This window comes from Phascolarctos cinereus, unplaced genomic scaffold (genome assembly GCF_003287225.1).
Source record: "Phascolarctos cinereus isolate Bilbo 61053 unplaced genomic scaffold, phaCin_HiC Scaffold_4;HRSCAF=312, whole genome shotgun sequence".
NCBI lineage: Eukaryota > Metazoa > Chordata > Mammalia > Diprotodontia > Phascolarctidae > Phascolarctos > Phascolarctos cinereus.
The window spans coordinates 160,550,755-160,565,514 of record NW_027555847.1 but is presented as its reverse complement, the minus strand read 5'-3'; the positions used below and the strand labels follow the sequence as shown (position 1 = coordinate 160,565,514).

The 14,760-nt window shown below is 41.5% G+C and overlaps 1 protein-coding gene across 1 annotated transcript in view; it reads right to left on the bottom strand.

Annotated features, from left to right (window-relative positions):
- Positions 1-14,760, bottom strand: part of SCNN1B (sodium channel epithelial 1 subunit beta) — an 87,887-nt gene that overhangs the window by 29,779 nt on the left and 43,348 nt on the right. The window contains exons 2-3 of the mRNA XM_020978639.2: positions 6,076-6,408; positions 3,735-4,017 (exon numbers count right to left, since the gene is read on the bottom strand). Of these exons, the coding sequence (XP_020834298.1) occupies positions 3,735-4,017; positions 6,076-6,386 (594 nt within the window). The 5' untranslated portion in view covers positions 6,387-6,408. The remainder of the gene's footprint in view (positions 1-3,734; positions 4,018-6,075; positions 6,409-14,760) is intronic.

Here is a 14,760-nt window from a genome sequence, read left to right as displayed (position 1 = left end):
GTTCCTTCTTTCCTTCTTTCCTTTCTTCCACTTTCTACTCAGTGCCACTGAGAATCATACTTACTCTCCATACTGAGGATACATTACTTTTCTCCATGAATAAGAAAAAAGATCAAGCCTTTACCCTGACATCCATCCTAGTCATCTGACTGTACTTCTATTTTTTTTTCCTTTTTAAAAGCTTTGTTTATATTCTTTTTTAAATTTTTTTTTATTTTTAGGCAATTGGGGTTAAGTGACTTGCCCAGGGTCACACAGCTAGTAAGTGTCAAGTGTTTGCTCTGAGACCAGATTTGAACTCAGGATCTCCTGACTTCAGGGCCTGTGCTCTATCCACTGCACCACCTAGCTGCCCCTATTTATATTCTTTAAAAAATAATCACTATTTATTTTCTGTGACCCCTCCTGCTACTAATAGAACCTTTACTTGTAATAAATAAGAACATTCAAGCAAAACAACCAAACACATTGGCTGTGTCTGAAAACACTTGTCTCATTCTGTAGCTCTCTGCTGAGAGACAAGAGGTGTGTTTCGTCATCAGTCTGCTCAAGTCCTAATTAAGCACTCTGACTGTACTTTCTCACCAAGCAGGCTATTGCTAACGCGGGAAGTCTGTTTTCAGCTGGTCTTTAATGTACAGATCACTCATTCCATCTCCCTGCCTGCCTCTCCTGGTTTCCCCTGGCCCACCGCAGTCTTAACCTATGCAGAATTATGTCTGTTTTTGATAGAAGGGCAGGAGATTCTAAGGGACATCAAGGCCTACAGATGTTTTTGCATGCTTTGAGACCATTAGAGTGTAAGCTCTTTGAGGGCAAGGACTATCTTTTGACTTTCTTTGTATCCTCAGTGCTTAGCACAGTGCCTGGCGCATAGTAGGGGCTTAGTAAATGCTTGTTGACTGAGAGACGTGGTCCCCCTGGGGATCCTGCTAGCTCTGTAGCAGGTCCAAGAGCTTCTGCTCTTGGGTGACCTCAGGTTAAGCCTTGTCACCTGGGTGGTGGTTCCCCAGATGTCCCGAGAGACAGAGTGTTTATCTTCTGAAGGATGACTGCCATCTAACTTAGCTCAAGTCCTAAGTAGGCAGCAAGAATCAAGATCCTTTCCTTTTTCATCTTGAAAAGCTGCTTTAACATCTAAGTAAAATTACTCATTCAAGGTCTTAGAGGACTTTGGGAATGTCCTGGGGTATCCAAAATTATCGGCTTCCCTGCCCCCTTTTCTTCTTCTTGTTGTACCTCACAACATTGTCAGTAATTGAACAATGTGCACCTGAACAGCTGTGTCCACTGAGGGGCTCAACAAACCTAGCCTTGTTGTCATACAGAGCTCGAGATCTGTGTTTTACCGATGGCGGAAGGACTGACTTTTCAATGTCACATGCAAATAGATTTCTGACCTCTAAGGCCAGCATGATACAGTGGGCATTGAAATGGAGTCAGAAGACCTGAGTTTCAATCCAAGTTCTGGGAACCTTGGGCAAAACTCTTGACAGACCCCTCTGGGCCTCAATTCTCTTATCTGTAAAATAAAGGGATGAGACTAGATAACCTCTAAGGTGTCTCTGAGGTTTAAATCTATGATCCTTTGACCTTGACTGGCCAGTTCTGGGCAATCTATCACTGAGGTGGGAAAATGGGTCTGCTTATGTTAATTGTGGGAATTCCCTCAAGATATGAGGTAGCTCAGGGCCCAGACAAGGATGTATGTATATACATGTAAATTCTCATACATATAATCTGAGATCCAACTGCCAGGATTTACAGGAAAAGTCTTAGCGTGCCTTCGTAACCCTTAGGTATTTGACCAAGGTTGCAACATTACTTTCAGATGGGCTAGTCTCAGGGAAGCCTTTCCTATAGCTGGTATGTGGTGGGGTACTGACTGTTCCTGTTCCCAAGGCCAACTTCCCCCTTAGGAAAACATGATCAACATTTTGGTCCTCTTCAAGAATGAAGGACAATAACCAACCAATTATGGGCTTATCAGCCTGTGGGATGACACTGGGAACAAATTGTCCTTCACTAACCAAGAAACCCCAATATGGAGGGTCCTGAGTTAATTGGGAAGAATGACTATTGCCCTTTGTTCCCAGGATGGCTGCTTTTTACCCAGGAAGGGTATCCCACCCTCTTTCTCCACCAAACAACAGTCTGTCCTGCACTTTCACTTCCAATATATAACATTGTGCCTAAAGCCCTTAACAGGACAGAGACTGGGTGTTCCCTAAGAGCAGAGGTTAGTAACATCTCTTTCCCCTATATCCTTAGCCTAGTCGTAGGCACAACAGCAAAGGCTTTACATGTACTGGTTGAAAAGAAATATAGTGGGGATCCCTTTCATTGGATGGCTGCCAAAGTCCCTTCAAACCATCAGACTCTGTGATTTTGTGGATTTCATTTTGATACTGATGTTGATAAAATATCAGCAATAATAAAAATAAACCTAACATTTATTAGTGCTTACTATGTGCCAGGTACTATGTTAAATGCTTTTCAAAATAAATAAGATCTCCTCTGATCCTCAGAATAACACTGGGGGGGGGGTGTAGGTGCTAGTATTATCCTCATTTTACAAATGAAGAAACTGAGGCAGACAACAGTTAAGTGACTCGCCCAGAGTCACACAACTAGATAGTGTCTGAGGCTGGATGTAAACTCAGGTCTTCCTGTCTCCAGATCTGGCTCTCTATCCACTGTGCCAATTAGCTGCCTTGATAAATGGCCACATCCAAAATTTGTAAGTGTCTGCCTTTTCTTCCCTCAGTAACTATGTAGGGTTTGAAAGAAACAAAGTCACAGAATCTCAGACGTCTTAGTCCTTGAGTCTACTTCACGTCTGATCAAGAATTCCTTCTGCGTTGGGGGCAGGTAGGTAGGTGCAGTGGATAGAGCACTGCGCGTGAAGTCAGGAGGACCCGAGTTCAAATACGGCCTCAGATTAAACACTTGACACTTACTAGCTGTGTGACCCTGAGCAAGTCACTTAACCCCAATTGTCTTAAAAAAAAATTCCTTCTGCAACATGACTAAACAAAACCAGCCTTCCATGAAAGCCCTTGGGCAAAGGAGAATTCAACTTTTTTTGCAAAATGACATAACGTACTATTGGCAGGTAAGTGGCACAATGGATAGAGTGCTGGGCACAGAGTCAGGAAGACCTGAGTTCAAATCTAGCCTCAGATGCTCACTAGCTATGCAACCCTGGACAAGTCACTTCATCTCTGCTTGCCTCAGTTTCTTCCTTTATAAAATGGGGATAATAATAGCACCTGTTGCTTGAAGATCAAATGACATAATAATTGTAAAGCATTTAGCACAGTGCCTGGTGCGTAGTAGGTCCTTTAAAAGTGTTAGTTATTATTATAATTATAATTATTATCTTAAAGTGCCATATAAGTATCAGCTTTTTATTATTCTCACTATTTTAGATTGCTTTCTGATAGGAAATATTTCCTTATATGAGCTGAAATCTGCTGACATAATTTCCCCCCAGTGTTCCTAGTTCTTCCCACTGGGGTCCAAGCAGAATAAGATTGATCCTTCTTGCTTAAGACAATTCTAAAACTATCCAAAGATGGCTGTCCTGTCTTCTATACACCAACCTCTCCCATAGACCTCTCTTCTACAGGCCATAGGTGCCCAGTTTCTTCAATACATCTTCAATGTAAGTTCTCATTTATTGGGTAAGTCCTGGAGGAAACATTTGTACATGCTTCCCGGTGATTACTTACCAGCCTCATGGCGATTTTGCACTTCTGGGCATTGCAGGTCCCCTGTGGAGATGGGGAGCTTGCTTCGGAAATATTACGGCCAAAGGTAAAAAGGTCCACGATAGCAGAGTGGTAGGGGTCTCGGTTATCGATTACGACCAGGGGTGTGTGGTTCCATATGGTCATGTTCAGGCCTTCTGTGTAATTAACATTATCAGGACCAGACTCGAGTGTTAGAATAGTCTTTAGAGCGGCCTCCATCAGGTCATCCAGCTCCTTCAGAAGATGCTTTACCTTAGAATACCTAAGGGAGTAAGGTATGCCATGAGGGTGAAGGCAGCAATTGCCTGATGGACTGAGGAGGACCTAATTAAATAGCTTGTAGCTGTATCATCCTGACTTCCTGTGGTATGGCTGTTATCCCATTCAAGAAAACCAGAGTGATGGTGTTACTGTTCTGATGACTTAATATAAGGACAGGCTAAGGAGACTGGGAGAGGGAAGGGGGAAGGACTAAGGAGGGTTAAGTTGCTGCCATTAAAACCACAAAAGAGAGGACACCCCCTTCCCAACGCCTCAGGTGGGTGTGGAGAGGTAGGCACAAGTTGATGGCTGTGCCATCCATCACAGGCCGGAACCAGAAAGATCTGCAGTTGGCTGTTCTGCCTGGCTGCTGGGGTCCTGGAGTGATCAACAGGGCAAACAAACCAGCCTAGCAGACAGGTTATAAAAATCGAACAGCTCAAGATTTTGTTTGTACAAATCAGACACCACCCTTTTTTGGTGTGCATATTGAGGGAGGGGAAATTTGAGGAACTCCTCCCTGGTATTATCTACACCTGCCCCAGCCTCACCCATACAGATTTTACATGGGGGAGAAGGGGGAAAGACTTCATCAAAAGGGATACGGAACCAATCTCAGATCCACCTTCTCCCCAAGGCTTCCAAATGGAAGTGATATGTCTCTGCTCTGGGTACTTTTTGTAGGAGAGAGGACTACAACCCTGGTGAGCAACCGAGGTTCCTAAGGTTTATGAGATTCAGACATGGACAAACACATACTGACTGTTCCATGAACGTGAACCCTGTTAAAAGTGAACACAGATGACGAGAAGATGAAGGCAAAGGAAAAGGGCCTGGGGCCTTGGTTTCCTTATCTGTAATGGTACAGATGAGATGTCTATAAAGTGCCTTGTAAATCTAAGTTATTATTTATATAGTCTATAAATCTGCACAGATTACATGGAAAGGATCACAGGAACATAAATTTAGAGCTATAAGGGACCTAGACATCATCTAGCCGGGGTTGGGGAGCCTGCAGCCTTGAGGCCACATGGGGCCTTCTAGGTCCTGAAACGCGGCCTTTTGACTGAATCTAAACTTCACATTCAAAGGGCTGTGCCTGAGGACCCTGTGAAGTTTGGATTCAGTCAAAGGGCCACACTTGAGGACCTAGAGGGCCACACGTGGCTTCAAGGCTGTAGACTCCCCATTCCTAATTCTAGTCCAAGCCTTTTATTTTATTTTCAGTTATCAAGCATTTATTTTTTCTCCCTCCCTCCCTTCCCACCCCAGTGGAAAACAAAAACAGAACTCTTGCATATGCTGATAAGCATATGTGCAGGCATAGCCAAGCAAAATAAATTCTCATATTGGCCATGTTCAGTAATATCCAATCCCTTGATTTACTGATGAGGAAACTTGAATTCTGGAGACATTAAGTGACTTGCCCAAAGCTATGCACGGATTAAGTGCCAGAGCTGGGATTTGAACCCAGGTCTTCTGACTCCAAATTCAGTTCTAATTTGCCACCATGCTTTCCATGACTATCACCTCTGAGGGCAGAGAGGAACTTAGGTTAGCTCCAAGGCTGAACTTCTTGATAGTAGAAATTGGTTAATGCTAGAGATTCAGAATCTCCTTTTTTTCAGAAAGAATCCTTACACAAGGTGTGCCAAAAGCCTTAGTAGAGTTTTCATTTATTAAATCTTATTAAACTATTAAAGCTTAAAACTGCACTAGGACTTTTGAGAAAACCTGTATATCCATTTAGCAACCATCCTGAGTAGGAATAGGGGGATGACCAGATTTTGGCAGGGCCCCTTTCATGCTATGAAATGATCTTCTAAATCTCACTTCTTTTTTTTTTTTTTGCAAAAACAAAACTATTTCTCAAGTGTTTGGGGAAAGCCCCCAGAATTCCCTGCCCTGTGTCCACTGTACCACCTTCCTTCTTCAATATCTCCTCTAGGGTCTGTCCCACTATGAGCACTGACTATTACTTGAGTTTCCTTCCCTTTCAACCTCTTCCTCATCACTCTGCCTCCCAGCTCCTCTGCTGGGATGTCTAGATAGAACCCACCGGAAGGGGCTGGCGTTGCAGATCGTGACCGCTGGGAATTCCATGGTTTTGAAGCCGATGGAGAGGGTCACGCTGACCTCCCAGCTGAGGTAAGTCTGGATTAAGACGCCCCATTGCCAGAAGACCAGGGAGGCAAACAGCAGGGTGAGGATAAACCACATGACCTGCTTCTTGGGCCCCTCGCGGATGATGCGCTTGGGTCCATGGGTGTTGGTGTTGTCACAGTACCAGACCAGAAGCTCCTTGTAGGTGTAGCCCGGCCCTTTCTGCAGGCGGTGCAAGCATTTCACCAGGTATTTTTTCACATTCATGTTTGGTGCTTCTTCATGGGACCTAGGGCACAGGGAAGAGAGGGGAAGAAAGGCACAAAAATTAATTTCAGCGTTTCTCTCCACATTTTTTTTTTTGGCCTTTCCCCATCCTTGACGCTGAATGCCAGATAAGAACAACAACCCTTCAAACCTGGGCATATCTTCAAATATCCTTAGGTGGTCTCCTCCCATAGAATGTCACTTCTCTGAAGGCAAGGACTGTTGCACTTTTGTCTCTGTATTGACAGTGCCTAGTACACAGTAGGTGCCTAATAAATGTTATTGACTGACTGAATGCTTTCCATGCGGCTCTTGTATCTTTGACTCATGAGACCATAAAGGCAGAGGGGTAGAGCAACAAATAGTTGTATGGGACTTGGAGTTAGGAGGGATCTGGTTTTGAATCTCAGGTATGATGCTTACTACTAATTGTATGGCCACGAACAACTAATTTTCCTTCTCAGTTAACTCATCTGTAAAATGAAGATGCTAATCTTTGCATTACTTCCTGCACAGGAGGGAAAGTACTCTGTAAAGGACCTCAAAAACACTACCACCACTTGTTACTACCACTAGCACTTATTGGCATAAGTGTTCTGTAAAGGATCTCAAAATACTACTATGACTATGACTATGACTAGGACTAGGACTAGGACTACTACTTCCACTATTATTACTACTACTTCTACTCCTCCTCCTCCTCCTCCTCCTCCTATCACAGCCTCCACCACCATTATTTTCTTGTCTTTACATCACAATCATTTTCTGCATATACTTCCTACCACCCCTATAATGGAATCTTCTCTAGTAACTAAGAATTCATTCCATAAATTTTATTTATTTTATAAATAAAAAAACAATATAATGACCATTTCTGACAACATATGCAACACTTTGCCATAGTTGTCTCCCACCTCTCTACAGAGAGGAAGGAGATCTTTTTCATTGTCTGTCCTTTGGGATCATTGTTAGTCTTTCAATTACTCAAAGTCTAGCTCTCTTTTAGGGATCTTTTCACCTATATGGTTAGACATTATGGTGTATGCCGGTCTTTCGATTCTACTTAGGTTGCTAGGCATTGGCTGATATAAATTCAATCAGGTTTCGTTAAATACCTCATATTTATCATTTCTTGTTGCAAATAATATTCCTTTACATTCACATACCACAGTTTGTTCAACTATTCATTCCCCAATCAATGGACACCCACTTTGTTTTTCCAGTTCTTTGCTACCACACTGCCTTTGTTTTAGACTCATACCTTAAATATCAGAAATATGTCTGGGTCAAGTTCACTGCTAAACCAATAGCCTGGTCTGGTCTAGGAGTCTCAGAGATGGAAGACCTGTGCTCTTTTCCTGATTGGTTTCTTTTTGACTCTTGTCAAAACAGCAAATGTCTTGGGGCAGACAGTCCAGGAGAAGGCTTTTTTTGGCCTTCTGTCCCTTATTGTAATCCTCTAAGTAGCATCTAGTTCTGCTCCGGGCCTGGGTCATCTAGCCTTGCTGGGGTTCTCTTAGTTCAAAAGCTGACTGGGACAGGTTCAGTTACTTCTATAGGTCCCAAACCCAAATGGAGGTTCAATACTACCTTGGAGTGACTCCTATCCTTAACATTGGACTAGAGTGAACTTTCTTTGTCCTGATCCTTCAGATTAGGAAAGATATGGAAACAGACTATCTCCAGAGCACAGGGAAGTCCTCAGACTCACCTTGATCCAGGCTTGTGGACCTATTTCATCAACACCATTATCAGAAAAAATTTATAGAGCACCTATGATGGAGTCTGAGGATACCAAGACATAAAAGACACACTCCCTGCCCTACAGAAGCTTACAGTCTAGTTGGGGAGATGCTATCAGGTGGCATATGCTAACTGACAAGGGAAGAATACAGATAACTCAGTGGGGAGGGTGGTAGTTGGTGTCTAAAAGGTGACTCCATAAGGCATTTATTACAAGACATCTACTTCTCTATAATGGACTTCAGAGGGCAAATCAATCTTCCCCTCAGCCTCAGTTTCCCAACCAAGGGATGGTCATAGAATCATAGATTCAGAGCTAGAAAAGACCTTTACAGACCCTCAAAGTCCAGCACCCTCATTTTACTAATAAGGTGACTGAAACCCAGCAAGATTAAGTAATTTGCCCTAGGTCCAAGACACAAAGGGAGAAAGTGCCAGAGCTCAGATGTGAACCCAGGTCCTCTGACTCCAAATTCAGCATGCTTTCCACTGTATCTTGGAGAAAACCGTCCATAGTATGACATCTAAAACATTTCTTTATTTTAAAATTACATTCTTAAAACATCTAGACTTTATGGTGAGACACAAGGAATAGGAAAGGAGAATATGTCATCCTTATTAAGTTTCTTGTGTTTCTATTAAATGGACACATTCCATTCAGATGAATTCGAGTCAAAAAATCTATACTGAGGACCTACTCAGTAAAAAGCACTGTTCTAGGTCCTAAAAAAGATACATGGTTAACCCTCAAGGAATTTGCTATCTACTAGAGAGATAAGTCAGATTACAAATAATTATAATCCAGAATAGAATGTTCTAAGCATGGGGCAAAATTACTGAGTGCTATGAGAAATTTAAGAAAGGGGAGCTTATTCACTTCCCACACCCCACTCAGAGTAAAGAGAGTGTCCAGGAAGGCTAGATTAAAGAAGTACTCTGAGCTGGGCCTTGAAGGAGGGAAAGGATTTCAACAGGTAGAGATGAGGAAGTTAAAGAGAGGGGTGGAGAGGATATGTCTTAGGTCTGAGCAAAGACCTGGAGGTAGGAAAGGACCGGATGACTATGGGAAATGGTAAAGGGTATGGAATGTCAACTATCTGAAGGGGCATTATAAGGCTAGAAAGGCAGGTTAGGCCTAGAATAGGCTGTGGGAGGCCCTGAATGACAAGTTGAGAAATTGAAAGATCATTCAGTACATAATGAGTAAGCAATGGTTATTAAAAGGTACCAGATCATTTTGGATTATGTTAACTTATTGTTATATTTCAATTTTATATTAACTATTTATATTTTTAGGAATGTATACTGCTGACATACAGAAGGGAATGAGGATATTAAAAAATAAACATAATAAGCTAAGAGGGATAAGAACAGAACCAATACCATCCTATGGAAGCAAAGAAGATAGAAGCTTCCAGGCTCTTGAGATGAGCTGGTTACTATAACTAGGTGACACATTTGGCTCTAAGATCCTTGGGCAAAAAGAAAGAAATATAGTGAAATGTAGTTTTCATTTTAAGATCTAAGAAAACATTGATCAAAGACAGACATTTTCCTAGTACTAAACAAGCAAAATTTTGTCATGTCCCTTTAATGAAAGGGACATTGGATAGCTGACTTCTTCAATTATAATTTTACAAATGACACAAAATCACCATTCATGTGGATAGTTCTTATATTGACTCTTGGGGTAGACAAAGTAGGCAGTGCCAATGGTGCAATTTGTTGCTGGGCCCTATGAAAGGCCTTCTTAAAGATTTTTGAACTAGAATTGGTGATGATTTTATTGGATTTATTTATGCTCTCCCAGCAAGGAAAGTCCCTCTACTAATACAGATCTGTACCTGCGCTATTGTTTAAAAGTTCTGAGAGTTGCCTGAATAATAATAGTAGCTAATACTTATATAACCCCTGGAGGTTCTGTCTTTCCTGAGGTCCTCTCAAGCTATCTTAGGAGGACAACTACTTTACCACTTTATTTTTGCTGCTCTACATTCATTTCGTGGTGATTTTCTATCTGTTTGTGCAGAAAATCTGGAGATCTTATAAATTTCTGACCTATTCCGCCATCTTCATATACATAGGGATTACTATGTATCAGGCACTAAACACTAAGGATACGAAGAAAAGCCAAACGAAACTAAAAACTGGAAGTCCAAACCCTTGGGTCAAACAGACAATGTGAGGTAGAGGCCAACCCTGTCTGCCCTACTGCACACAATCTCTCATTCTTTAACATTCCTCTTTATAAATAGTTCTGCTCTAACGTGTGTCAAAAATGTGAATTTATTCCAACACGATTGACAACCTGCAGAATTTTTTTTAACATTATGTGAATTTCAAGTTTCTTGAGAAACAGTAAGAAGGCAGAAAACCATATTACTTCACAATAATTCACAAGCTACATCCCTTCCACCCACTTTCACAAACTTCAAATCTTTGTCAAGGTAAATCGCCATATTAATAGTACATCTTCTGGTGCAGTGGGAGCCTTCTGCCACTAGCCTTTAGCTGTAGCCTATTCCTATGCAGGGTGCAACAGGCCGAGCAGCAGCATTAGAATCCTAATGGGACCACTACTGATTATAGTATTGAGGTATTTCTTAACCATTTAATATGTATAAAACTATGTTACTTTTTAAAGATGCATCACCTACAAAGTTTGTGAGTGTTGTGCCCCTATTGTCACAAAAGCCCCATGGTTTTTCTTGCTTTATTTGCATAGTATAGTTTTTTAGATAGAACTACCTGTATACGTATCATAATGCCAGAAAATTCTGCTTTCTATTGCACATTGGTCTTTGTTTTGGGATGAGTTGTCACATGTTACATGAAAGTTCAAAGCCTCCAGGCGACAGTAAGAACAAGAGACAAATTTTTCAAACCCTACCTAAGGTCTGCACACAGTTTGATAAGCTCTGCCTTCTTCAAAAAGAGGGCAACATGTTTGGGAAGGGGAAGGGAATACCATTTATATGGTGTCAACTACATGTCAGACCCTGTGCTAAGCACTTCACAAATATCTCATTTCATCCTTACAACAATCCTCCAGTCGGGGAATTACTGAACAAGTTGTGGTATGTGAATGCAATGGAATACTATTGTGCTATAAGACACGATGAGCAGGTGGACTTCAGGAAAAACCCGGATTTACATGAACTGATGCTGAGTGAAGTGAGCAGGACCAGAAGAATATTATACAAACCAACACTGTGTGATAGTCACTTATGATTGACTTAGCTCTTCTCATCAACAGAATGATCTAAGACAATTCTAGAAGATTCATGATGGAAAATGCTATCCATATCCAGAGAAAGAATTGATGGAGTCTGAAGACAGATTGAAGCATACTATTCTCAATTTTTTTTTCCTTTTGCTTTGTTTCTTCTTTTACAACATGACTAATGTGGAAAAATATTCTGAAAAAAATGCTTGTTGGCTAACTAAGGAAAGAGAGGGGGATTTAGAGTCAGGAGACTTGAGTTTGCATTTCAGCATTGACATTACCTGTGTAGCCTTGGGCAAATCCCTTAATATCTCTTAGGCTTCTCATCTGGAAAATTAGGGAGCTGACCTGGATGACCTCTGAGTTTCCTTCCAGTTCTGAATCTATAATCTGATTTAATGAAAATCTTTCTAGATTGTTTTAGTTCGATTTTTGTCTGAACTGGGACAGCCTAGTGACTAAGAAGGAATTTGTCTTTGCTGAATCTCTGAAAAGTACACTGGATTTGAACTCAGAGGGCCTGGGTTTGAGCTCCTGAATTGGAGCTCTAGTCTGCATGTGCTTTGGGTTAGGTAGGTGACTTCACCTCTGGGGTTTGGTCTCCTCATTTGTAAGAAAATGTAGGGCAGAGCCAAGACAGCAGAGTGAAAGTGATGACTTGCTTGAACTCTTCCCCAAACCCCTCCAAATACCTATAAAAAATGGCTCTAAACAAATTCTAAAGCAGCAGAACCTACAAAAAGACAGAGTGAAGCAAATTTCCAGCCCAAGACAACCCGGATGGTTGATCAGAAAGGTATATTGCGACATGTGGGCAAAGGAGCGCAGTTTGGCATGAGCACGCAGGCCACAGCAAACCTGGAGCAGGCCTCAGAGGACTGAATCGTGGGCAGCTGTGGCGGTTTCCATACTTCTCACCCCACAAACACAAAAAACAACTTAGAAGGTCAGTGGGAGAAGTCTGTTTCTGCAGTGCTGAGAGAGAAGAGAGGTGGTCTCAGCTCTATTCCCTGAGCATGGCCCAGGGTGGGGGCTGCCCCCTGAGCTTCTGGCCCACAGACTAAGGGGGAATTGAGTGGCTGATCAGAGGGAGATTGCAGGGATCTCTTTGCCAGTGCTGAGGCAGGAATCTCTTGCTTTGCCCGTGCTTGGATCTGGGTCACAGTTCTGGGTGGCAATCCTGGGGCTAGGAGAAGTGCTGGTGTGGTGGAACTTGTAGTGGCTGTGGAAATCAAATCCTCCTCACAGTTGCAGGACAGAAAGAAGTGCTTGTGGTCACTAATAGACCAGAGCATAGGCCAGGAAAGGAGTAAACACCTCGCGCCTTATCATACCACCTTGGAAGAACTAAAAATTTACAGGTTCCTACAAGTATCTCTGAAAACAGCTGTACAAACCCCTGAAGCTTGGGACAGTACATTCTCTAACATTGGAAGCAGACTCTTACCTTAACAAAGAGTTAAAAACCAAGTAATTGGCCAGGATCGTGAGCAAGCAGTGCAAAAAGAGTCAGAATATATTATCTTACTTTGGTGACAAAGAAGATCAAAATACAACCAGAAGAAGACAACAAAGTCAAAGCTCCTACATCCAAAGCCTCCAAGAAAAATATGAATCAGTGCCAGGCCTTGGAAGAGCTCAAGAGGGATTTTGAGAAGCAAGTAAGAGAAGTAGAGGAAAAACTGGGAAGAGAAATGAGAATGATGCAAGAAAATCACGTAAAACAAGTCAACAGCTTGCTAAAGGAGACCCAAAAAAATACTGAAGAAAATAACACCTTAAAAAATAGATTAACCCAAATGGCAAAAGAGGTCCAAAAAGCCAATGAGGAGAAGAATGCCCTAAAAAGAAAATTGGCCAAATGGAAAAGGAAGTCCAAAAGATTACTGAAGAAAATACTTCCTTAAAAATTAGAATAGAGCAATTGGAAGCTAGTGACTTTATGAGAAATCAAGACACTGTAAAACAAATCCAAAAGAATGAAAAAATAGAAAAAATGTGAAATATCTCATTGGAAAAACAACTGACCTGGAAAATAGATCCAGGAGAGAATTTAAAAATTATTGGACTATCTGAAAGCCATGATCAAAAAAAGAGCCTAGACATCATCTTTCAAAGAAATTATCAAGGAAAACTGCCCTGATATTTAGAACCAGAGGGCAAAATAGAAATTGAAAGAATCCACAGATCTCCTCCTGAAAGAGATCCCCAAAGGAAAACTCCTAGGAATATTGTAGCCAAATTCCAGAGTTCCCAGGTCAAGGAGAAAATATTACAAGCTGCCAGAAGAAACAATTCAAGTACTGTGGAAACACAATCAGGATAACACAAGATTTAGCAGCTTCTACATTAAAGGACCGCAGGGCATGGAATATAATATTCAGGGCAAAGGAGATAGGATTACAACCAAGAATCACCTACCCAGCAAAACTGAGTATAATCCTTCAGGGGAAAAAATGGTCATTCAGTGAAATAGAGGACTTTCAAGCATTCTTGATGAAAAGACCAGAGCTGAATAGAAAATTTGACTTTCAAATACAAGACTCAGTGGAACATGAAGAGGTAAACAGGAAAGAGAAATCATAAGAGACTTATTAAGTTGAACTGTTTACATTCCTGCATGGAAAGATGATATTTTAAACTCATGAGACCTTTGTCAGTATTAGGGTAGTTGAGGAAAAAAATTTATGTATGTAGATATAGATAGAAAGATAGATAGATAGACAGGATGAGTTGAAGATTAAGGGGTCATATCAGGAGAATAAAATTAAGGGATGAGAGAGGATTATACTAGGAGAAGAAGAAAGGGAAAGGTAGAACTGGGGTAAATTATCTCACAAAAAAAAAGAAAAGAAAAGCTCTTACAGTGGAGGAGAAATGGGGGAGGGTGAGAGGGAATGAATGAATCTTATTCTCACAGGATTTGGCTTAAGGAGGGAATAACATATACATTTAATTGGGTATGGAAATCTGTCTTACCCTAGAGGAAAATAGGGGGGGAAGGGGACAAGAGAGCAGGGGGATGATAGAGAGAAGGGCAGATTGGGAAAGGGGGTAATCAGAAGCAAATACTTCTGAGGAGGGACAGGGTCAAATGAAAGAATAGAATAAGTGGATGGGCAGGATAGGATTAAGAGAAATAGAATTAGTTTTTCACAACATGTCTACTATGGAAGTGTTTTGCATAACTGTGGAGACAGCACAGACCATTAGGCTGAATTTGAGATGTACCCAAAATATAGTGTCAAGGAATGGCAGAATCATAGAACTTCGGAGTTTGAAAGGCTATCAGTGGCCATCTACTCCAGTAATTTAAAATAAATTTTTTTTCGTAAGCTTAGCCACATCTCTGTCTTCCTTTTTCCCTAGAGGGTACAGTGAATAGAATGCTAGAGTCAAGGAGAC